This window comes from Dermacentor silvarum, chromosome 10, assembly GCF_013339745.2.
Source record: "Dermacentor silvarum isolate Dsil-2018 chromosome 10, BIME_Dsil_1.4, whole genome shotgun sequence".
Lineage (NCBI taxonomy): Eukaryota > Metazoa > Arthropoda > Arachnida > Ixodida > Ixodidae > Dermacentor > Dermacentor silvarum.
Genome location: NC_051163.1, coordinates 84430864 through 84456825, shown reverse-complemented (window position 1 = coordinate 84456825; position 25962 = coordinate 84430864). Strand labels below are relative to the sequence as shown.

General features: G+C 47.3%; 1 protein-coding gene across 1 annotated transcript in view; it reads left to right on the top strand.

Annotated features, from left to right (window-relative positions):
* Positions 1-25962, top strand: part of LOC125941055 (uncharacterized) — an 82833-nt gene that overhangs the window by 37790 nt on the left and 19081 nt on the right. Inside the window, exons 5-8 of the mRNA XM_049657975.1 lie at positions 2076-2243; positions 7617-7769; positions 15247-15523; positions 22500-22660. Coding sequence (XP_049513932.1) covers positions 2076-2243; positions 7617-7769; positions 15247-15523; positions 22500-22660 — 759 coding nt within the window. The remainder of the gene's footprint in view (positions 1-2075; positions 2244-7616; positions 7770-15246; positions 15524-22499; positions 22661-25962) is intronic.

Genomic DNA, 25962 nt, shown 5'->3' with positions numbered 1-25962 from the left:
TATGAAATGTTGTGACACGAGGTAGCAACTACTAAGCCTTTTTTTAAAGATTGTAGTTCGCGATGAAGCGAGGCAGCACGAAGGCATCACGCCAGCGTTTTGACAGCGAGCGTCCACAGCTATTAATTGAGCTGCGTTCTTATTTTGCCTGCGTGCGCGGGACACCATGCTAGTTAATTTAGTCAGTAAGCGAATGTTTACAGCAGCTTATAAAGTTGATTAAAAAAAGCTTGCTGCATACAGCTGTAATGATTTGCTTTCGCGATGAGTGCTTCGCCCTTCGGGCATAACTACGGTTCTTTTCATTTTTTGTATTTACATTGCATTTTGTTGCATAAACTGTTTTAATTTCTATTCTTTTGGTTTCCTTGCCCTGTAATCTTTTTTTTTCCTTTTAATGAATACGTGAGTCAGCGCTGCGACATAATGTTCTTGGTCAATGTATGATAATCACTATTTTGTCTCTTTATAATAATAACCTATAATAATAATTTTAAAATAATCACGAATGTATAAAAATCCTGAATGATTTATCACGGTAATAATATTGATTTTTGATAGCAGCATGCCGTGGCACCATTATCTGACTTACGCTTGCGGCCAACTTGGAAGTCTCGTTTGGTTGCTTTTCAATATTAAAGGTTTCACGCCCTTACATGTAACACCGCAGTGCAGCTATTGAATGCCGAACATTAGGTTACAGATTTACTGCAGTCGCTCTCAGTTCATTTCGATGGCAAACTGAAATTGACCTTCCATATTGAAAAGAAATACTGAACCGCGTTGAATTATGGCTGCGGCCAAGCGTCCGATGACATCTACCAGCAATTAAATTTCCTGCATTTCTGCATGCATACAAGCATACAGTGCTTCGTATATTTTCTAATGACCCATTCCGGAAGGAATGTGTGCCCCAACAATTTTTGAGGCACAGCAAGATTTTCCAAGCTCGTGGTTCATTACCTACGTATGGTGATGCACGGCGACGTGTTATTGTGCCAGAATGTTTTATGATGTGCTTGATCCATTTTTTTTTGCTTGAAGTCATTGTCCTTCATTTGATGCTTTTCTTGTGCTGTTGTGCGAGTATATTTATAATTTGGGTGCCTTAACCTGTGTTTAAATATAGGCGTTAAATCATTTAATAAATAATAAATCATTTCTTTCGAATTATTTTGTCGGCGCTGAGGTACGCCTGCATAGACTGCGACCTCATCTCTGTAGCTTAGGCTGCCGTGCATGGTCACGCATGTAATTCACACTCGACAAATCCGACTATTTTTTTTTTTAGTGGAGCATAAAATGATTTATTACAGCGCTATCAATTTTTACCCAGTTTAGGACTGCGTATATAGCCACGCTGGAATTTCGGCACAATGCCCACATTCTCAATGAAGACTGCAACTATTTTTAGAGGGAACTTGCAACGCAATTTCCAATCGCTATAGCAAAAGTTGTACTCTGCTACATGCGTATTGAGATAGCAGTACGAAGCGATTATATCGCTGCAGGTTTCTTACTGTATGACATCGGTACGTCTCGGACTACATCCTCCCTGTCTAAAGCAGCTTCTGTGTCAGCGCCATTTCTGAAGCTTACCCAGACACGGACAATTGTAGTTGAGCAGCAATTTGGGCCAGTTGGTGCAAGTTCATCTTGCAAAAAGGGGGATACTGCGCTATAGAAACACGGACAACAGAAGTATTAAGCGGACAGGTCGCGCGCAGTTCTCTCCCCTTGTATTTCTGTTGTCCGTGTTTCTATATAGCGCAGTATCCCCGTTTTGACTCGTGTCCACTTAATACTTCTGTTGTCCGTGTTTCTATAGCACCAGCTGTAAGCGTCGTTTCGTTCCTCGCTAAAATTACTTGATGTATTTGTTTGCGGTTCTCTAACGCCGCGAGCTAAATAAGTCTTCCTCCCAATATGCTTGACGTTTTCTCTGTACAGCTTCAGTTATAATTTTGGAGGGGGCGTGTTTTCATTGTTCACGTTAAATCTTGCGCTGACTTTGCCTTTTCTTCGCAGCTGCGCAACGGCTGCCACTGTACGCTAGTTTACCTCCGTCTTTGCAGACCATCTCGGAGAACCCCGTTCGGTGGGTTTACTCAGTGTGTGCCGTGAGGACCCTTGTCACATTGAAGCTCGCTCGTGTATTCTTCAACGAGGAAGTCGCACTGACGCTGGCCCACTACATGCAGGAGACTACTGCGCTGGTCAATCTGTCGCTGACTGAAATCATGGTTAGTATTTCGCTGCATTTCCAAAATATCTTACGGGCGAAAGCCTTAAACGCCTCATCAGACGGCGGCCTTGAAAACGCGGTGTTGAAGTCACACCCTTGTTGGGACTCAGGTAGCGTTTAGGCCGGTGATCCTTCAGCCAGAGGGATGAGTACGTCCGGGAGTAAGAGCGATAGAAAAAAGGGTTTATTCTACATATTTACGGTGGCTCCAAATATGGAAGCCCAAAACACGTCAGGACACACCACTGCACGCAGGGTGTCTCCTTATAAAACATTCGTCTTCCCTAGTTGACCCGACTGGGGAGTCAGATGACCTTGATGCGGCCAATCAGAGGGGTCGTATTGTTCACTGAACTCCGCCTCTAATGTTGTACCTTCGAAGCAAGGACGAGGCAATCCGGAAACAGGGGGTTCACACTCCTTCCACGCAAGTCAGTGACTTAGTTTCTTGCCCTCCAAGGGTCATCTTGCCAGTGTCGGGAGAATGGCCTTCACGCTAATCCCCGCTTCTAACTAAGGGTGGCGGTTGTGGTCGGTCGCTTCTAAGTGAGCTTCTTTGTCCGAATATCACTGCCGATGTCGGGCCGCGTCGCCAGGTAGGCGGCCGCTGATGAAGGGGGTGGAATGGGGGAAGCACCCAAAGAATGCGCACTGCCGAGTTGGGGCGCTTTGTCCGTCTCGTCGGTGTCGGGCACTGCCGCCGTCTGGGCGACGCTGATGAAAGGGCCTGCCTCAATGGGAAACAAAGAATGCGCCCGGCCGATTCAGGACGCAACACCGTCAAGTTTTGGCAGGAGTCGAACCCACGACCTTTGGTGTGGATAAAAGCACGTTTAATTAAGGCACGTTTAATTAAGGCACGTTTAATTAGGGCGCGTTTAGTTAGGGCGCGCTTAGTTGGGGCACGCTTAGTTGGGGCGCGCTTAGTTGGGGCACGCTTAGTTGGGGCACGCTTAGTTGGGGCACGCTTAGTTGGGGCACGCTTAGTTGGGGCACGCTTAGTTGGGGCACGCTTAGTTGGGGCACGCTTAGTTGGGGCACGCTTAGTTGGGGCACGCTTAGTTGGGGCACGCTTAGTTGGGGCACGCTTAGTTGGGGCACGCTTAGTTGGGGCACGCTTAGTTGGGGCACGCTTAGTTGGGGCACGCTTAGTTAAGGACAGTTAGTGGAGGGACCGCTAATTACAGAAGCTTCAATTAGGGCACTCAAACCAACGACCTTTGGTGGGAGAAAACAATAAGGCGCAACTACGCATTCAAATGAGAATGTCAGGTAATTTAATGTCTCTTGAGTGCGCAGGCTTTCGCCTTCGCCCTCTTTTGCATATGCTAAAGTGACTGTCAATTTCTGTTAGATCTTGAGTGTTTTCTGCTTATTCCGTGGTTATCACGACGTACGAGGACATTTTGTAGGATACTGCTGTCATGAAAGGCACAGCTGTCCTATGCACTTCTTTCTTTGAACAGAATGTGCTGAACTAGCGAGTCTTCCACTTCATTATACAGCCAACCGATGCCATAATTATAAGCGCCGAAAGACTTAAACAAGAAAGTGACTGGCAGGAACAAGAAGTGCCTTTTGACAAGAATCCTTTTCAAGAAAACAACTCATTTAAAGCCAGCCATACATCCCCAAAGAAACTCTACTTACCTGAGACACCGGTGAGCCAATGATTAGACTAGATCAAAAGAAACATCGTCAGCCACTAATAATTTCGATAATGTTTTGCCTCGCGTCTGTTTTGCGTTGTGGCACCCTATCGCAGTACCGTTCTTTGATAATGGGTACTGCGTACGTACACTTCTCGCTGTGTAAACTGGGACCGCATTATATATTGTTCGCATTTCATCAAGAGGCCTATCTTTCAGCCGGCCCAACGGGGAATACTATACCGGGTTTCACGTAACTTGATCCCCACTTTAAAAATGGAGGGAATATTGTTTTGGAAACTCTAGAATACGCTGCTTGATCTGGCAACACTGTCCAAATAAACAAATGGCTACGGCATCAGGGTTCACGGCAGCTCTTTCGTTTGGTACAGTTGCCACGTTTCTCTTTTCTGGCGTGGAACCGAGTCTTTAGTGAAAGTCGATGGGGGTCCTTGCTGCCGATCACCTTATTTTGATCAGTCTCACGGATTTGAGCGACGAAATCACGGAAATAGTTACGCTGTGCAAGCAAACTTCCGGTCTGCCTAGCGAGCCGCATGAGATTCTTGAGTGACTAAGCCTTTCAAGCGACCCGGGGATTAAAAAAAAAAGACGGTTTGCGCGCAAGGTGCAAGGACTTGTTCGCGGGGTTACTCCATTGCTGCAGATACGATACTGGACTGTTTTCGTCCTTCATAAGCAGCTACACACTGCGACTCGTGTTGCAGTAATTCACATATGGCTTCTCACAATATATTGGCAGTAACCTCTATCGTGCTATCAGAAGCTATATACGGATATTCCGCACTGATAGGAGGAGGCTAAAAACTTGTTACCTGGTCAGTGTGTGTTGGTATAAAATTGGCAGAGATATTTAACACTACTTACGTGTGGGAATGTGAAAGCGTTATGTTCCCTTTGGTGAAATGTTCTTTCCGTGCGTTCATTGTTCGCGCAAACTCGCGCCTGCCTTTTATATGCGCCTCGGTAAGTCCAAATCAAAACACGGCACTCGTCTCAACGCGCTCGCTTACCTGCGAGGAGGCGTTCAATCGAACATTAATGCTTTTAATTTATACTCATTTGCTACACTCTTCCCCATTGGCTGCGGCTTCAAATTTCGCATTAGGGAGTATGGTAACTGTCGGTTAAAGTTATTTAAGCTTACCCTTTCCGCCTAATTGGACATATAATGCTATCGCTTTAACACAAATGAGTGCCGTTTGGAAGTCGGGGTGCACCTTCCTAGTATATTTACCTCATGCGTGTGATATAAGGTCGTCTGTCTCCGGTGACAGGAACTTGTTCGCGCTATCAGTTCGCAGTGTTCGAGGTAGGGCCTGGGCTTGGGTGCACAGCAGGCACCTTTTGGCCCTAGAAACTCTCTAACCCACTGAAACGTGAGACTTGAATAACAACCTGTCGGACCAAGTCGACTTTCTTCCAAAAACTTAGCGAGGGTTTTCCTTTCGGAAAGCCAGGTGTATTAGTGCAAATGCATCACTTGGAAACGAATTGAACCAGTTGTAATGGAATTTAGCTGTGTGCGCAGGTCTACCGCTCCAGAGTTTGAAGGAGCGCTGTTCAAATTTGCTTCTAAATTTTTTGCGAGCAAATAAACTGACAACTCGCCGCGCTGAATAAGAAAACGGCCTCTTCTACTTGTACCACAAAACTAAACAGTGCTACGAAAAGAATATTTCGTTTCGTAGCATAGCATCTGATGGTCAATTTCAGACCTTCCGAGGCAGTTATCATTCCTGCTACCGCGCCTGCAGACAAGTACATTAGCTAGAATGTTCCTGCTGCTTAAGGCAATAGTAACACTAATGCTGGGGCAGAAAACTATAAACGAGCAAAACCCACGCAAAGCTCAAGCGTACATCAATGTAATTTATCAAAGCGCGTGCCGGATGAAAGTACGCTCCACGATTCGAAAGGCCAGCAAAACATGTATTATAAACAAGAATAAGGCAGTGGTCGACTCGCCAGGAATAAAGAAGTCGACCCGAGCAAACCAGTACAGTATTAGTCACCTTTTCCCAATGCGGATGTTTCTTAGTTTTTATTCAAGTACCCTAAAGTCCCATAGGGCATTACATAGGGGTGTTACAATAAATCAATAATATTGACAGTAGACGCATTCAAACAGGTAATGCATGTTAAAATAAAAACAAGAACAAAATTAAGCGGAAGAAAAAATCAAAGAGAAACCGTGAAAGCTGTTACAACACATCCTAGATCTTCAAGACACTTATAGCCATTAAGAGGGGTGTAACACAAGATCAAGTTTACTTAGAATGAGTAATTGAAAAGAAAAATTCTTGTTAAAATAGGTATACATAACAGCAGATACAGCATGTAACAATAAAGAAATATGTACATGTAAATAATAACAAAAAATAAGCAGTACAAGGAACTTGGTGCTCATCTAAAACAAAGCCACCTGTTCAGGGAACATCAAAATATGTTGATGAAAAAATGTTGATTCAAGTCGCTCTCAGGTGCGCGTCATCTGCTTCTTTCATGATACAATGAAATCGTAAGTTCTGGTCTCTCTACCGCGATTACACGCACAATAGTGCACAACAAGTCTCTGTCCACTTTCCTGTTTGTGCGCGGCGACATCGTGACGATTTGAGAACGAGGCATTCAGTGCATGCCATGATAGGATATCTTTCGCTTGAAACCTGAACGTGGATTGGATGTTTCTAGGCGCAGCCCCCAAGCAGCGAGCATTTACTTGGAGTCCCCAGTTACATTTAAGCATGCCGGTACTGTGTACCGTAAATCATATATAAATATTGTCACGTAGTAGTGACGATGAAGCAAACAGTCGTAAAACTGGGAATGACGAAACTGATTCTTTATTGGGCGAACCTGTGCCCAGAAAAGCAAGTTACACTTGAAGCACAACGATAGCGGCGAACACAGTCGGCGATCGTCGAAATCTGATAAGCGGCGAAACGCGTCGGCTTTTATACCTGAGTCATCGAAGGTTCCAGATTAATCCCTGATGCCCGCGTGTCTTCCAGAAAGTTCTAGACAATTCGCGTCGCTCATACAATCAGATTACATGGACGTCAGTGACCACAGACGACGGATAGAAGCATTGATAACGTCCGAGAAGCTTCCAATGCAGGCGCGTCCTGTGCCGAGCGATAACGTTTAACATTTGTCAGCCAATGTTGAAAGCGGCCACCGGTGAAAGATAAACATGTGTACGTGTCAATATGTGCAAAGCGTGCTGTATTCATCCAGGATATGTATACGGCTTTGCTACATATATGTATATAACTTTGGCGTAAGTGCACTTTGTCTTTTTTTTTGTGTTTGAAAAGAGTCGGACGATAGAATGCCTGGGTGTTTGTGGTGTGTTCACTTTCATTGTTACTGACCACTTTTTACATCAGGCACATTTGGCAAGTGTCTGGATGAATGATTTCCGTGTTTTCTGTGCATGCGATTGTTCTGATAACCGTTATTACTTTAAAGAATTCACGCATAGAGACCATTTTGCGCGCCTCTCCAAACTCGCGGAAAACTTGTTGTTTTGCGGTATTATGCTTCTGATGTTTTGTGGAGAGGCGGGAAATGCTATGCCGCTTCATTCTCAGTACATAAACGTGTGGCATTAAGGTGATCTGGTGCAATTACGGCCCAGACACGTCCTTGCTAAGATCAGCAGGATGTGGTTATGTGTATTCTGTACTCATGCGCAGGCTGATGACCGCAATGCTGGCTACTTCCTTGAGTTTTTGGTTCAGAACAAGTCACTGAAGAAAATTTGCCTGCATCATGCCTTCTTAAAGTCTCGACGCGGCGAAGCCCTCGCGAACGTTGTCCGCAACCATACTGTCCTCGAAGAACTTGAGGTAAGACATGCCGAAGTCGATCAGGTTTGTGTTCCAGCTTTTTAGATCAAGCAAACTTGTTTAGAGTAACGTCGGAGAGCGCACAATTGGCGACATCTCAATTGCCGGAATTGTATGCTGCGAGTCGTATTGCAACACGCCCACCGGCACTCAGATGCGGACGTCTGTTTAACAATACTTCGCAAAAGCCTAGAAATAGCCTAAAATAAAACGCGACACAAATAACTAGACTTACTAGTGATGCAAATGATCGAGTCTTCAAGTGCGAGACGAGAGGACACTTTCTGCGAGATTGGCGTCGCAGGATCTGGTGAATCACGTGCAAGCGGAATCTTGCTTCCACGAGGTGCAAAGCGGGTGTTGCCAAAGGCTCGCCTACAGCCCCAAGAAAAACCCCGGATGCTACCATGCACGTTGCAACGAACGGCGTAAAACCTCAACTTGCTACCGAGATTCATCATACGTTATGTGGATGGCACGTTGGACGTACGAGGTGTTTTGGACAACGGCAATCGGGGCAAAAAATTCTGTGTCAAGACAGCTGCAAGCAATTTAGTTTCGCATCTCAGGTGTATGTCTGGTGACTGGCACGTTCGGACGAAAGCTCTTTGTCAACGTGTGCAGCGTACTAGTTACCCTTCGACGCCAACACAATGTATGAGTACTCATATACGCAATCGTCATGTCATTAACCTATGAAGAAATTCAGTCGGGGAACTTCGACAAAAAGTTCCCTTGGCTAGCCACAAGCCGACCTATGATGCAGATGCTTTTTTTTTTCTTTAGTGCTTCAGTTTCCCAAAGTGGAGCCTCTGAGAAACCAATTAGGGACAAAGCCGTTAGTTTCAAAACGCATACAAAACCTTTAATATAACTAGTGTGCAAAGAAACAAAATACACTCAATGAAAAGGTCACAGCAAGGAACATATACACCTAGAGCTAGAATAGGACCAACACGACACACAGTTAGGGCAGATCACGAGTGTAAGTGTGCGCAAGAGTTCGCCGTGTATGGGTGCTGTTGGGACTCGGGTAGCGTTTGGGCCGGTGATCCTTCAGCCAAAGGGATGATTACGTCCGGGAGTAAGAGCGAGAGAAAAAAGGGTTTATTTTACATATTCACAGTGGCTCCAAATATCGAAGCCACCTCCATGGGGGAGCACTTTGAAAGTCTCAGCTCACTGCATGCCTCAGCACATATCAGAACACGTCAGGACACCCCACTGGACGCAGTGTCTCCTTATAAAACATTCGTCTTCCCTAGTTGATCCGACTAGGGAATCAGATGACCTTGATGCGGCCAATCAGAGGGGTCGTATTGTTCACCGAACTCCGCCTCTAATGTTGCACCTTCGAAGCAAGGACGAGGCAATCCAGAAACTGGGGGGTTCACACTCCTTCCATGAAAGTCGGTGACTTAGCTTCTTGCCCTCCGACGGTCATCTTTTCAGGGTCAGGAGAATGGCCTTCACGCTGATCCCCGCTTCTAGCGAAGGGTGGCGGTTGTGGTCGGTCGCTTCTAAGTGGGCTTCTTTGTCATCGCGTCACTGCCGGTGTTGGGCCGCATTGCCAGGTAGGCGGCCGTTGAAGGGGGTGGCATCGGGGAAAGCACCCAAAGAATGGGCACTGCCGAGTTGGGGCACTTGTTTGCCCGTCTCGTCGGTGTCAGGCACTGTCGCCGTCTGGACGACGCCGATGAAAGGGCCTGCCTGGATGGGAAACAATCAAAGAATGCACCCGGCCAATTCGGGACGCAACAGTGCCCACGAAAGAAGCGGCGTTTGTCTCGCCAAGATATGATAAAGTTGACCGATGAAGGGGCGACCTGAGCGCAGCAGCTCCGGCTTGCAAGGGGTACGCAGCCGGCTTGGCGGCACGTTCAGATGGGAGCAGCGTTCTGGCCAGGCAGCTTTGTGTAAAGCTCGGGTTCGTAGCCAGATTGCTTCAGCACTGTATGTGGCCACAGGAGCCGGCAGGCCTTACGCAGCAGTCCGCGATCTGGCAAGGTTGCCAAAGTATTTCACCCGTTGGGTGAAATACTGGGGGCTCGGGTCCGGAACCCGACTGCCCGTCTTCAGTTCCCGATCCAGTGGCCTACCTCCTGGCGTCGCTTCCTGGATCTCCCCCAACTCTGCCAGTGCAAAAGGTTTCACTTTTTCTGCCGCTCTGTCTCTTTTGTCTCTTACGGAATGGTGAGCCTCGGAGCTCGTGTTCAATGACAATTGGCCCCTGAGATTTCCGTGGGTTCTGCCGATTGGACAGACAGACAGACAGACAGACAACGAACTTTATTTGATCCTGAGGAGCTACTGTCAGGACCCCCTAACGGGAGGCCGTTGTAACCACTGGCCGCGCCCACGTAGAGGACAGAACGCCGTGACGCTCCGCCCTTTCCTGGGCCCTCTGGATAGCCTGGACTTCCTTTCGGAGTGCCGTGCTTCTGATGGCATCCTCCCATTCGGCTTCGCTGGAGAGTAGGTCGTTAGGTAACGCGGGACATCGCCAGAGCATGTGAGCCATCGAGCAAAAGATTTCATTGCAGTCGGGACAACCAGGGTCCACGTCTGAGTATATCCTACTAAGGACGCTCCGCGATGGGAAAGATCCCGTCTGCAACATTCTAAGAGTAGCTGAATGAGCTCTGCTGAGCTTCGGGTGAGGAAGAGGATAAACTCTCCTGCCAAGTTGGTATACTGTTTAGTAATTTCATTAAATGTTAGAAGTGGATCGTTCTGCTGAGTCCCTTCCTGGCCCTCCGGAGCCTCCAGACCGTCGCGGCGCGTTAGTTCTCGCGCACGGTCGTGGGCCACCTTGTTGAGGTTTGGGAAGCCCTCGAGAACGTTCGTCCCCATGCGTGCTGGGAACCACGTAATATAATCAGAAGCGGGACAAACCATCTTCTCTAGAATAGAGGCCGCCTCTCGTGTGAGGTTACCCGATTCGAATGCTCTGATTGCGTCTCTTGATTCAGTGTAAATGTAGAAATGCTCGATTGGATCATTCTTTTATTTTACCTTGTGTTGCGCGTTCTTGAGCTTGACGCTGTTCGACGTCGTCGTGTTTCACCTAGCAAGGTATTCACCTCTGCGCGCGCACTCTTGGCCGTACTCGTCCTTTCATCTCCCAACCACGGTACTGTCAGCGCACTACACACATCACAAGACCGCAAGAAAGGTATGTTCCCTGAGTCGTAACGAATGGCTAGTTGCGGTGCTCCACTTTCTCGACTCAAGTACATCGTTCTCCTCAAACCTGGCTCTAGCAAGCAGCATTGCCTCTTAACTAATGGCACTCTATAGCCACGTCGATGTGCCTTTCACACGATTCTGACTCTAGATAAGTGCGCCCGCTTCTGTACATTTCGTTTCGATGCTCCTCATAGCCTCAGTCGTCTGGCTCATCTGCTCCTTTCATGGTTACCACTATCGTTACGAATTTTAAAACGAGCATTTCGTGCCCTTATTTTTCTTGTGAAACCCTTCTATTGGCGTGCGCAGTATGTATCGTCGAGTAGGTTTAAGTATTCCAGCAAAGGTACTCATCTATCCACAATACCGCGAGAAAAATTTGCGTCGCGATTTAGCACGCTTTTCCACCGCTAAGTAGGGAGCCCAGTGACGTGATGTTTAGCTCGTTTCCCTGCAACACCGCAAAAATGCGTTGCCCTTCATACACCACAACTGTCCCTGTACATAGGAAGCTTCTGCAAGAGCACTTAGTGTCAGAAACCATGAAACTCGGCGATTGCGTGCGCATTAGCGGGGACGCTCCGCCGTGCCATTTAATCCGTGCGAAGGCCCTCGTGTCCGAGGTGTGTAGGTAAACGTATGCCGCCGCGTAGCGTTCTGGCTAGTGATAAATGAGTTTTATGGTTACTCAGTTTCCTACCTAGATTACAAAAGGGCACTAGTGTATACTGAATCTGGAAACATGGCGGTTCAACACTAATTACTAGAAGGGATTGTGGTACCATTATGGGGATGATGATTACTCCACGAATTTGTCATTTTTGGGATTGGTGATTTTACTAATAACCAATATTTGCCTTTACCGGCCTAAATTTTCAAGCTACACGTTTTTCGACGCAGAATGCAGTCACTCCGCACCTAATTGCTACTAAGTGCAGCTGTTCCGCCTGCCAACGTGGCCAAATAATGAGAAAGCACGCGCCATTCCAGTACTGTGACGATGGATTGCCAGCGAAGCAGTTTAGCACACGACATAGAGGTGACACAGAATTTAGATCAATGGTATGAGCAAATTTTATTTATCTTGAACTGCGACGGCGATCATCCCGAAGAAAGACACACGCCCACGCACTTTAATTTTGTTCGGCGGCCATGATTGACTACATACATTCGCGTGGAAGACTTCCGCCACCTCGGGGAACCGGTTCAAACTAGACACGCGCGACGGTACCGCCACCCCGAGAGAGCGGGAGGAGACTAGGCATGCAAGCGCTTGGAACGGCGATAAAGAGAGGGCGGTGCAAGCGTACACATGGCCAACGCCGCTTGCGCAGTGGCAAATCTTTCAGATACTCTTATTATCCACCTGACAGTCCACTGATCTTGAAAATTTTGCGTAATGATAACTAATCTATTGAACGTGCATATCCAAGTGAGGAGACGTATAAGCTTTTGCATAGAATGAAGCGATTTCGCATCAAATTCTGGAGCTGAGTTTTTGTACACGTACATTTCTTGACGGATACAAAAAATGCACGGAAACCTAGCCATACACAGCTTCGCTGTAAAACCAACCGAATGTAGTCAAAGCGCCATTTTTTTTCACCACCCGAATGAGATGACTGCCTCATGAGTGCTCCGATACGACCTCCCGAAGTAGCCATAAATCTCGCAACCGGGATAGCATCCAGGAAGAATGTCGCCCGGGATTATTTGCTTCTAAGCAAAAGTAACCTTTGCTCTGCAATGTACTCCACCGCGGCTGGTCCCCGCAACGGGGTGTGTTCATCGCTGAAATGTGCCAATTTCGCATCATGATTCGCACCTCTTCGCCTTGCCGGCTCATCAATGCTTCGCTTACACCGATATGCCGACAGCCCATGTTATTTGATAATCTTTTCTCGTAACTCTTTTCGGCCTTCCACATTAGAGTTCGGAGGGGGTCGATGAGTGCGGTCGACACTAATTTGATCGAGATGACGGTTGTCTGCCTCTAGCGTTTTTTCCAGGCATGGTAAATGCGAGAACCTCCAAGAGTTCATTGGCGCGGCTACTGGGCTATGCATGATGAGCGCATTTTTCTACAATCGTTCTGTTGCCACTGTTACGCTCAAGAGTCTGATGTTGTCCTATATAACTAGTGAGCTCTCGCGTGAAAGCACAAGTGTCACAACAGCCGCGTCAAAAGGAAATAACGCTCATATGCCGCTGTGCTTCTCACAGCAGAAGGTGTAGGCAGTACTAAAACGGAAAGCGTTCCGTGTCCTTGCGGATACATGGTCCGTCGTTCTCGTATCACGAGTTCAATGTGTCCAACCTCTTAAAGGGAAACAAACGTCGCACTAATTCCTGCGCCACCACTGTGCTTCTGGACATCACCTAATAGCCGATGCAAATCAGTAAGCCCAAAATGTCACCCACTCAAAGAAATTTTGCGCATTTCGCGGCAGCTATGCTAAATTTAATGTCAGCATTGATGACGGCAGAGGTAATAAGACAGCATGAAAAAATATATATCCGAGGTTTGCAGGCGAGATGTTCGATGTCTCATTTAGAACTAACAAGAGTATGGCTCCGCATACGTTTTTTAAGCGGACCTTTATGAAAAAATTATATACATTATATTATAAACATTATATTATATGCATTATATACAAAAATCGCGGGCTGCATTCAGTAAAACTTTGAGGTTCCTTAGAGCATGAAATCGCGCCCACGCGTCTCCTACGCGCTGCCTCTCACGATCTCCAGATTAGCGAAGTCGCGCCATGCAGACTTCGCTCCGTTTGCAATATACCACACGACGCAGATTGTCCGCGCCAGCTACGCTACACGCAGCGTTTTCTTCCCAATATAAACTGTGTACCTAAATAAGCATAATACAAAATATTGCCGTGGGAAACGGTATAAAAGAAGATATATTTACAAACTATTTACAGCGAGCTGCAGCACTGCCAAGATGGCGGAGGCACCAGTCGTTTACAAACGTCGTTTTCTTCGCCCCAGAGACCAACATCGTCTTTGTCGCATGGCTCGCAGTCTCGTGACATTAACGTCCGGCCGGAAAAGCGCCGACCCGGCACATAAGTGAAACGTATGGCTTGAGGCGGGCCACGTGCACGACGTCTGAGGAAGTAGAAGAGGTGGTAGGATCGAGCGGGGCTATTTTGTATGTAACGTCTGTCAATTGTCGCAGGACACGATAAGGGCCAGAGTACCTCCAAAGTAGTTTCTCAGAAAGGCCAACGCGCCGAGACGGGGACCAGACAAGGACAAGGTCGCCCGCACCGAAGTGGACGTCCTGGTGGCAGTTGTCGTACAACTTCTGCCGTGTCTGCGACGCAGAGAGGCGAAGACGGGCAATGTGACGTGCCTTTTCTGCTGTAGCAATGGCGTCGCTAGTGTATTCAGTAGGCAGTGCGGCAGGGGTCGAAATAAGTGTCAAGAAAAAAAATTACGAAAATTATGATATATACAAAATGTATTGCCGTCGAATAGGCACTATTTCCCAAAAAATCAATTTTTCATTGAACAGGTATTTCCCCACAAAAATTTAACTAAAAGCACTGCAGTTGGGCGTGCCGGGCTGCGGACGCCAATGTTCTGGGCTGGTTTGCGTCGTCGTCGCTCCTCTGAGTCCGCGTCCTCTGACTCGCTGCTATTCGATGTATCGATAAGATCAGCCGCAGATGCAGCGGAATCGCGATATCTGCGATCTGCCGAATGCCGCGCGCCGTTTCCGGACCCGGTGCTCTTTGCGTTCTGCTTTGATGATTGCGACACTTCGGAGCACGTTTCAAAATCGCCGCTTGGCGCGAAAAAGCAAACTGCTTATAAAACTAAATTATAGTTCTCCTTCACGTCCAATAGCGCAGTATGTCCGTGAGCGGTGCGGAAGGTCTTGAAAGCGGCGCTTCAGATCATCGACAGAGGGCTAACTATGCCCAATGGGCGCGGTACGTAAAGAGTTGATACTTCCCGGTGCGTCAGCCACCGTACCTCAAATTTGCACATTCCAGAAAACTGAACTACCTTCTTCAGGTACTATTCTGCAAAGTGATGCGAATGACTGGGCTGTTTTTTTTTTCTCTTGGATCAAGTTCCTTTTACTTGGAACATTCCCGCATAAATGTAGGCAATAAATCAGCCATGTGTTCATAACTGTGTCTCTACTTCGACCCCATGTGCCGGAACTTCAGCCTCTGTTAAAACTGTGCGCTCACGGCTGGCTTGTTTTGGTTAGCCTAAAACAACTTTTGACGCCTGAAGTTGGATTCACTCTCGGCAGGTGCACGGGTCGGGACTGACTTCACCGTCAGCCCTGCTGAAAGCGGCAGTGCAGAGTTCAAGTCTGAGGTGCCTGAACGTCTACTCCTGCAAGGCCATCCCGAAAGACCTCAACGCGATGGCCGTTGCCCTAACTCGACGCCCGCTTTCTCCGTCAAGTTCCGAGGGCTCGACGTCGGCAACACCTCCACCGGCTAGCCGCCTGGAGAAACTGGGATTCTTCCAATTCGCCAAGGGCAACGCTCTCACAGAACGAGCCTACGCTTCCCTCATCGGAGGCAAGTATTGCACCTTACTCACGCACAAGGCAAACAATAAGCGGTGGCGAAACCTTGCGGGCAACGAGAACTAAAGTCGTCATAGAAAGAAATTCGCAGCGCAAACTAGACCAGGACAAAACACGACAGGGCAGATGCCTGTCGTTGTCCTCGTCTAGACTGTGCCGTAACTTTCTTTTAATTATGACCCACTATACTCCGTTTCATACAACAGGTGAAACGCTGTGGAGGCTACGCAAAAAGTACGGTCGCCAAAATGTTGCGCGTTCCGTATATGCTTCGCTGCGCGCTAGCGGCGTTGCTCACGCGAGCATGCACGTGAGGCTGCAAGTAAAAAAAAAACGAACAGCAAACTGGTCTAAACAACATGTTAGCAGCCGTATGAGCGCATGGTTTGTTTGTTGCTAAGGGTAAATAATTTTTTATTCAGAACTGAGCTTATATAAAGAGCGATTTTCACAAAAATCGGTCAGCAAACACCGAACTATCTCCGAGTGCCAACGCAGCCACTGTAAAAGTGTCTCTAGCCTCCACATCATTGCACCTGATAACACCAAGATTATGCGAGAAAAAAGGAGCATCCGATGGTTTCCCTTTTTCAAGCCTTTCTTTGGCTTTTTCGCCGCTCAAACACCGTACAAGTGTTTTCGCGCCACGTGGTTGACGGGCGCGAACGTCGCCAACATTGTGAATATCAAATAGCCCAAAAAATGGGTATGAGAACAACGCTAGCATTAAAGTTCTAAATCAAAGTTAAGACGCTGCAGGCAAGAAATCGGCCCAGGCCGGAGGGGTTGCATCGCATTGGATTGCAAGTCATTCAAGCAGAAAAATCAAGTTGAGATTTTATCGAGTTTCATATGGTTGCTCAAATAACGTCAGCAATGTATCAAAAGTCAGATTAATAAAGGTTGCGTTTCAATGCAGCTACCAAGTCATTAGCTTCAAACATATTGAGTGGTAAATAATTCCACTCTTGAATCAATGGCAGAAAAAAATCTCTTACGGCTGTTTGATCTTGCAAAAATTAAGATTTATTGCGAACCTCTTACAAGCTCTTGGATCCCTAAGATTTCAGGCAGTCAGGCGTTACTAAATTAGTTTTACATCGTAGAACATCATGGAGAAATGTAAGAACACTAACTTACATCGAAGTTCCAGCGCCCATATGCTATTTTCATGCAATAAATTAGATGTTGAGTCTTCTCCTTCGTGCTTATTATAGATGAATCTACCGTGCTTTCTATTGATACGTTGACCTATATCCTTTTATTTGGTGGGTCTCATACAAATGAAATGTATTCAAGCTTACTTCATGCTTTACATTTGCAGGTTCTGTTTGCAGTCTCATTTTAGGCGCCATAATTTACGAAGGGCAGATGCACAAATGTGGATAGACCATCTTATTTAATTGGTAATAATTACGCCGAGGTAGGTGCTAATATTTTGCTACTTCTGAAATGGCTTTACCTTGTAGCTGATCGGAATAACTGGGAGCTATTCTTAGGCCTTATATGTGTTATATGTGTTAGGCATAACACATTTTTTCAGTGTTAAGGTACATGTCGTAACTCTTGCAACACTCTTAAATAGACAGCACTTTGTATTAGGTTACGGTCGATTTGTTACTCTGCTCTATTTCAGACAGTGTAGTCCTTAGTGATTTTCATTGTCGCATCATTAACCACACGCTGAATCATTTATATAAGTGAACAACTAAGGTTCCAGTACATTTCCTTGAGAGCCACCCAAGGAAACCTTCAGCGCATCAGATCAACCAATTCGTGAACACTGACCCCTGATCAGAAGACACTCTCGAGTCCCTCAAATGATGTTAAAGAGGTGTGCACGTTCTAACTTGAGGAGCAGCTTCCGTGAGATAATTGGTCGAAGGCTTCGCTAATATCGAAGGACCAGACGATTTCCCGTGTACAGAAGAAATTTAATGTATACACGTGCCAAGTTGAGTTGAGGTCGGCATCCCCCCCCAAAACATTAGTGTTGGCAGGGGATAAAAAATTACGTTCGGCAAGTAAAACGTTTAGGTAGGTAGCGAAGATAGAAACTGATAATCGCAACTTTTTTTTAGAAATCGGAGCATGAACTCTCATGGAGTCACTTTCTACTTCCACACTAGCCAACGAAAGTGGAAAACATATTGGTTGAGCATTTAGATTTGTACAGCGTGACTCTTTGTAAAGGCATTCGGAAGACCGCCGGGGCCACGAGATTTCTTTATCTCAAGCGTAAGAAGCATTGCTAAGACACAATATGGGGGATAATAAGGTCGACATCCAATCCACCAGAGATGGATATTTGCTTGCGGTCATCCGATTTGGAAAGACACTTTCAAACTACTTCAAATGTGGCGCTGTTTCAGCCGTACCTGTTACAAGTGTTTCGTTTTAATTTTGGTTAGCGGTACGTAGCTTTGTTCGGGTAACGTCGTTTTCTAAGAATCGATCCTGACAAATTCAGCAAATGCTTTGTAAAAGAATGAACTTCGTTCGTTCGTGCCGGAAACTTTTTCTTTTCTTTTTTTTTTTTTTTACTTGGGCACTACTGTATTTCGCAGTCTCCACTAATCCAAGTGTTCCCCCGACGAATATTTTTCCTGGAAGGCACTCTTTTCAATAGAGAACTTCACGACATCGTAAAAGTGATTCCGCGCGCTTTCTACGTTACAGCCAAGCATGCCTCAATGCAGGTACAGGTACTCAATTGTCACAAGGTCGTCCGCGAGGCTGTATCCTGATGATCAATGAGAATTGGTTGCCAACTTAAATGCCTTCGTCCAAGAAAAACACTGTTTAATGTCAGATTCCTGGATCTGTTTCTACCATTTCAGAAATGGTTCCACTTTCGCCCGAAAGTTGAAGCAACGATTGGATAGCAAATTGTAGGGCAACTATATCAACTAAGGATAGTAGTTTTATCGGCGCTATAAAATTGTAATCATTCGCTTACTAACTAAATTAGCAAGCACGGTGTAACGCGTGCACAGGTAAACATGAGCATATCTCGCTCGATGAACTGTAAACTAGCTGTCGAAACGCTGGCTGGAGTGAGGAGGCGCGGATCTAGCATCGAGCGAATTGACCTGCGTGCTGTCTCTCGCGTCAATGCGAACTAAATGTCGAAAGCAGAACGTATACCAAGCTACCGGCGCTACTTACACTTTGTTCATATCGCACATTGCTTTGAAGATGAGGCTCGCACTGGCGCGCACTTTTTCCACGTCGCAGATCGCTTTCACGATACGGCGCCCGCGTGGCCGCCAGCGCTGTAACCCCCCTGTACCTCGCTCGCGACAGAAGCGCGCTTGCACTGTGCCTTTCTCCCTCGCGCGCGCGAGATTGAGCCGCCATCGTCGGCTGGCCCTCGCAAACGTTCACTCGCGCATAGAGACGATGGTACCGTGTTTGGACTTCATACGGACCTTCAAAGCGAAGTCTACGACCACTTGATGTCCATATAATTGCTATCGCAATATATAAGAAGGAACCCCAGCTGCCAGTTTCTGCTCGTGTCATCAGTTACATTTATAGTGATACCAATTATATCGACACTCTAGGCGAATTTCTGCGGTCGTCGTCGCCCTGAGGCTCCTTATAAAATCCAAGGGCGATATCACTGTAGCTAAATAAAGGTCTGTCTCTGTCTGTCATCACTGTCACCGCGCGCTCTACGCTGCATGTGCGAGTGAAAGTGTGCCAGGGGAGCCGATGAGCACGGCTCAGTCGCGTCCGTGCGAAAGGGAAGAAAGTGGGCAGGAAGTGTACCGTCTTTCGCCACGCGTGAAGCTCTCACCGTTGCGACACATCGGAGGGGACGGGAGGGAGGGAGGGGGGGGGGGGGGCAACGCCATTTTTTCCGGCTGCAACTTCGTACGTGGCGGCGGCGCGCGGCCGTATCTTGAGAGCAAGCTGCGTTGGAGGCACAGTCTATGTGCGTCGGCGACTCGTAGCATTGGGCTTGCTGTGTTTTCTCGGTGCTCAGTTTGCGTTGAAGCGTAAAACAGCGCGAAGGTCACTTCGCTTGCTGCTGCTGCCGCGTTTCCTCCCGCCAGCGCTTTGACAGCGGGTATCCGCAGCCATCGAGTGTCATGTGTTCATGTTTGCTGTACGCGCTGACACTATGCTTGTTAAGCTACTTAACAAGCGAATGTTTACAAGTCCATATGGCTGATAAAATATTATTCGTACTTCGTGTGGCTCTCTGCTAATTTGCTATCGCAATCGATGATTCTCCTTTCTGGGTAACTGCGATTTTTTTTATCAAGCATCAGACATGTCTAGAATAATTGAATGTCAGAGAGACTACCCATAAGCAAACATAAGCCTTCAGGGACGCCTAAATTCCTGTATACAGACAAATTAGTGGTAGCTTTCGCAATGCAGGTGTTCACAAAGCGCACGAAAATACAAATTCAGCCTGGACACGTTGACTTGTTCATTGTAAAGGTCATTTTGTTGCAGGAGCATTTTCTTTTATATCTGCGACGCTTTGTATGATTTCTTAGTGAATCCCACGTCCTCTAGAAATTGGCGCTATGCGAAACACTGCGAACCTGGCTGGCTATCCAGCCTATCTTGGTGTTCCGCATAGCATTATCAGGTGCACTAGCTGAATCCTGTGTAGAGCAGTTGCGTGTTCCGACGTGACGATCACATGACAACAGTCACTTAGCTTCTACTGCGGCCCTACGACACGAGTTTACATCATGCCAATGGTTGGGTTCTACATTGCCATTGGACGGGTACACTTAAGTATGATATACAGAGTATGACGTCTTCTACGAAGAAGTGTAATAGAACCATGCGTACCTCTATCACGCGGCCTATTACAACAATGCAATTCGTACTGCGACGATGAAGCATTAAAGTTTGTTTGACTTGGACCGAATATCAAGTCGAAACAACGTCGCACAACATCGACGTGGCGTTAGGTGCTGCGAGGAAAGGACTAGAAAATGTCAGCCGATCCCAAGGCGGTGCAGTCAGCGCGTTTCAAAGCTAAAGCTGTCGCGAGAGAAAAATCCGAGTAACTGACTCGTGACGTACGTGCCAACTATCCGAAAAAGATACCTTACTTTGGTGGAGGCAAAACGTGTAGCGCATCAGTTGTGTTGTCTGTGTTCTTGTGTCCTGTCTGATGCACTACGGCGTTTGCCTCCATGTTATACCAAAAAATTACACCATCTTCCCGTGTAGGGGAACCCTGAGTAGTATGCGAAGCAGCCATGGGGTCGACTCAAGTTCCCATTAGTTTTCAGATCGGCCTGTCGCCGCTGCCGTTTCGTGACAGCGGCTCGAGCCCTCTTCTCTGCGTCGCTGTCCACGGCGCTGACACTGGCTTTGACACTGGCGCTGTCCGTGGCACTCATCGTGGCGTTGCGGGAGGAGAATGAGAGGACGAAGTGAATGATGAGTGGGCGAAGCACCGGGGGATCATTTGGGCAAAACGCCGGAAGCGTTCTCCGTAAGGCATCATACACACAGCCGTCAAACGCTCCGTCACGTCACCGTCACTGCATCGGTTTTCGTCAGGGGAGAGGGTTTCCGAGTCGTTTTCCCCTCAAAAACGGCTCACCGGCGACGCAGAGCGGTTCTCTACGTTTCCGTCGCCAGCACGGTGACGGAAACCTTCTCGGAAACCCTCTCCCCTGACGAAAACGGATGCCGTGACGGTGACGTGACGGAGCGTTTGACGGCTGTGTGAATGAGGCCTAAGCCGGAAGCTGGCTTCCGGAAACGGAAGCAAAACCGGAAGTGGAAACGGAAGCGAAAGCCGGCTTCCGGAAGCCGGAGCTTGGCGTACATATGCTATACATATACATACAAGGAGAGGAGGGGGAGGAGGATGCACATGTGCAGTGTGGGTGTGGACGCCGCACGGCGGATGGAGGAAGGGACATAGCCCCGACCATAAGCTGCTTTGCATCTAAAAGCTCAACGTGCAACGTTAGTTTACTTTGGTACGAGAGATGCCACCACGACCTGCCACCATGGCCTTTGGTACGAGATGAGGCCTGCCACCATTGCCTCAATTTGCAGCATCAAGTTGCGCCGCTGGAAGGTGATTCCACCATCGGTTATGCATTTATTTATAGGAACGTCGTAGAATCCGGCGTGCAGATTCCTGCATCGCCGATCAAGAAAGTATTCTGTGACTCTGCCGAACAGTACTACTAGCCTAGCTCCCTCAGCGTTACATGCCAAGTATGGGCTTGAGTTCGACACAACGTGATTTGTCGCGTAGGAACTTTCCTCTTCCTGAGCTTTTTTTCCTCAATACTGTTTGTCTTTCCTCTGTTCATGCTCTAATTTCGCCTGAAAGCTCCCATTATGCGATCCGGATCGTTTAATGTAGGGCTGGGTGTTTGCCAATACACAAAGAATTTACTTCGCACAGGCCTCATCTTGTCCGCATCGCAAACCCACCCTCTCCAGTAACCAATGAAAACCCATCTCAAAGGCTAAGTCTCTGCATATTTTGGATGCCGGAATTGGCAAGTTTAAAACATGACAGCCATCTGCCTACGTCTGTCGCAGGCGAAAGCATATTGGCTTGTTTTCTTGACGCAAGTAAATGAGAAGGGTTATGCTGAATAACTCGCACCACAAAGTGCGATCCTCTTGCGAGAAAAACATTTAGCGGAAGTGAAAACAAAGGACCGGTATGTGCTACATCAATTTTTTTAACGCAAGGGTGGCAGTTGGGGTGAGTTGGTGTTCGATGAAATTATCATGAATTAACGCATCTCAGAGTAAAAGAAACGAGATGAAACATGCGATGGGGTAACAGCCTCCTTCTCTTCTTTTTTTCTTAATGTTCTTCATATTTCCTTCACTTGTTAAAAGATGCGGTCACTTATTATTACATTATCTTGTTCATAATTACCTTAAACAAAAAACACGGGTCACAGTACATATAGGCTACATTAATCTCGCATTATATCAATGCTCTGGCGCAGGTGTGCTGCTCAGTCTCACGCTGTCCTCCTGCCATCTAAAAGTGACGTTCGCCACGGCAGCGGCACTGCAACTGCGCACTGACAGCCGCCTGCAGAAGCTCGACGTGCGAAACAACCCCATAATAATTGGCGGGGTCTACACAATTGTCAAGGCACTGGAGGTAAGCCACCTTTTCGCATTGGCGCTGTACGCGCATTTGCGAAGTGGTGCAAGAATCTTTTTTTCTAATTTACTATAATCGCTACGGTTAATAAGTCGCCTAAGCGGGTGTCAAGAGGTACGGAGAACTAGATATTCGAGACTATGTTAAGCACTAAATTCAGGAGGGAAACTTCTAACGCTGCTATTGTGAATTCATTAGTATTTTCTTTAATTTTATACTGAACCCACTATAGGAGAGTGAATCTGACATATGGTCTTCAAGCAGGGAATGAACTTTTGCCTAATATGAATGCAAAATTAGCTTTGCGCCATGTTTGGTGGCCAGTTTATTGTACTTTCTGCTTGATCGTTCTTATTTGGTTACTGTCTTTGAGCCTCATTGCTCGGTCTGTTCTGCTTATGGACACGTTGCTTGTTCATTTTTTTTTCCGGTCACCGCTTTCCACCGGCTAACAAGTGTTAAACGTCATACTTCACCGAAAGACGCGCATGCATGATTTGGAACTTACGCGAATGTTAGCGTTGATTCTATGTGTTGTGTATGTGCTTGCCGAACCTTGTATTATAATCAGACTGCATGCGTAACTCGAACCGCATGTGTGGGTCGTTTTTGGAAACCACGTGGGCGCCAGCGATTGCACTGGAAACTTCGACGAGTGATGCATAAAATCCGACCCGCTGATCAGATTTCGACGATTGCAGACTGTTTTCGCTGCTGTCATCGTACTTCGTGTGTCACGTGCTTTGTGCGCGCGTGTTCGCCCAATCAAAGCTAGTTTGGTCCACCACGAATTTGCTACGGTCACTAAACGTGACAATAGTTCGTGTTCTGGTACCACTGTAAATGCAGCTTTGTTTTCTGCAATTCTTTCTTCTCTTTCCTAGTTTGAAAATTGTTTCACAATATTTGATGCGCACATGATGTTAGGCTCTGCACCGCGCTTTTTGTGTGAGGGTTTAAGCCCTGTGCCAACATTATTTTTTTCAGAGGGTTTAAGCACTAGGAAGGTTTCCTTTTTTGCATTTTCCTGTCCTTTTTCCCGTACTATAAATACGTGCACTTGAATTGAATGGTGTGCTACCTTTTTATGCTCTATTTTAGCCGCTGAAACATTCGTCCGTTGTTAGCCGCCATTGTAGTGAAGTTTCAACACTCTATTTCAGGAACAGTCATATTATTTGGTTTCCGGTATTTTACAAGAACTACAGATATCCGACAACATGATTCGATTAGATAAATATGCGTATAGTACGGTAATAATCCCCCGCAGGGGCGTCTTCGTCAGCAGGCGTTTGGTGAGTTGCGCCACCACGTACCCGAGCACACAAGGGTTGGACCCTTACGCGTGTAGCCGTGCGCGGCTTAGCCGTGTCCGGGGAAAAGAGGATCCTGGGGGTTGAGCCGATGCCGGGTGTTTGGACCTTTACGGCCCCTTGGCGGAGGCAACACACCTCTTTGGCCTCTGCTTCACGTAGACGGCCCCCCCCGGACTAATCCACCCGGGGGAAATCGGTAGTTGCCTTTTCCTATCCTCCTCTTCAGTACTTCGTCGTTTTCTCTCTCTTTCAATCTTTCCTGTCTCCTTCTCACTTCTGAATTTCTGATCCTCCAGGCAGCTAGGGTTAACCTTGTGTGAGATAGCCAACCTTGCTTATATTTGGTTACAGTGGTTGTGTACAGCTGGCGTTGGCAGGTCTTGTTTATAACAACCCTGTCGCGTCCCCTTGTTCGGCTCCATGCTGGGCGGCTGGCACCGCTGCCGAAATCACTCTAATTTGTATGGCTTTCTCATACCCCAGACTCCCTGATCGCCCTCTCATAAAAAGGGAGCGCACCGATGAATCTTTCAACTTTTTTACTAAGTCCACCGAAAATTTTCCACGTTCCCACGTGATTCACAGTGAATCCAGCAGCAAAACCGTAAGAACAGTATCACCTTTTGTAGTTGCTAAATGCCTGACTGACTCTCTGGGTCCTGGATACAAAGTAACGAAAATGGCCAGTGGAGACATGCTCCTCGAAGTCCGTAACAAAGCTCAGGACGAAAGTCTGCCAAAACTTGTCTCGTTTGGTGACACCCAAATTTCTGTAAGCCCTCATCATTCTATGAACAGTACACGAGGGGTAGTATCAGATCAAGACCTATTGAAACTGACAGAGGCAGAGCTCCTAGAGGGCTGGAAGGAACAACACGTAACAAATGTACAGCGAATTAAGATCCGACGAGACGATAAGGAAATTCCGACAAAACACATGATTCTCACTTTTTTACCAGCACACTCCCCGAACAAATTGAAACAGGCTACACCAAAATTAATGTCAGACCTTATATACCAAATCCCCGACGCCGTTTTAAGTGCCAAAGATTCGGTCACGGCTCTCAGAGCTGCCGGGGCCGTACCACCTGTGCAAAGTGCGCATCCCATGACCACCTTGCGGACAACTGTAACGACCCACCCCACTGTGCAAACTGTGAAGGTGAACACCCGGCATATTCACGCTCCTGTCCCTCATGGAAAAAAGAAAAAGAACTTATAACGCTTAAAGTAAAAGAAAACATTTCCTTCAAAGAAGCACGAAAACGCCTCTCATTTGTGGGGCCTTCTTTCTCCGAAGTGGCACGGCAGGGGGCAGTGCCACAACGGTTCTCGGCGACCTTTCGAACCACGCAAAGTGGACCGGCGGTAGCGCCACCCGCCCCTACTTCGGGATCAGCAAGTGCCGTTCCGCCACCCAGCAAGAAGAGCCAGCAGTCCTCCGTGCCTGCAGGCTCTACGACACCTAGGGCCTCTGCTGGTGCAGAGAAGCCCGAAACACCCGCGAGCCTGCGCCGCGAGCGGGCATCGAGCGCCTCGGTGGAGGTGATGGATACATCACAAAGCCCACCGGCGTCTCAGATGCCGACTGATCGGCGCAGCTCTCAGGAGCGCGCCAAAAAAGACAAACCCCGCATCACGGGGCCCGGAAAGAGCCTTGTGGGCTAACAGATTTCCCCTCTTAAGCACACAGCACAAAACACTTTCACTATGGATACACAAATACTATATTGGAATGTCAGGGTTCTTCTCCACAACCTCGATGACGTTAAAGAACTCCTACATAAACATAATCCAAAATTGCTGTGTGTTCAAGAGACACATCTGAAGCACACACACACACACAAACTTTCTTCGCCAGTACACCATCTTTCGGAAAGACCGTGACGAGGATAACGCCTCGTGCGGTGGTGTAGCAATCGTTGCAGACAAGTCTGTAGCTTGTCATTATGTAGCCTTACAAATACCCCTTGAGGCAGTGTC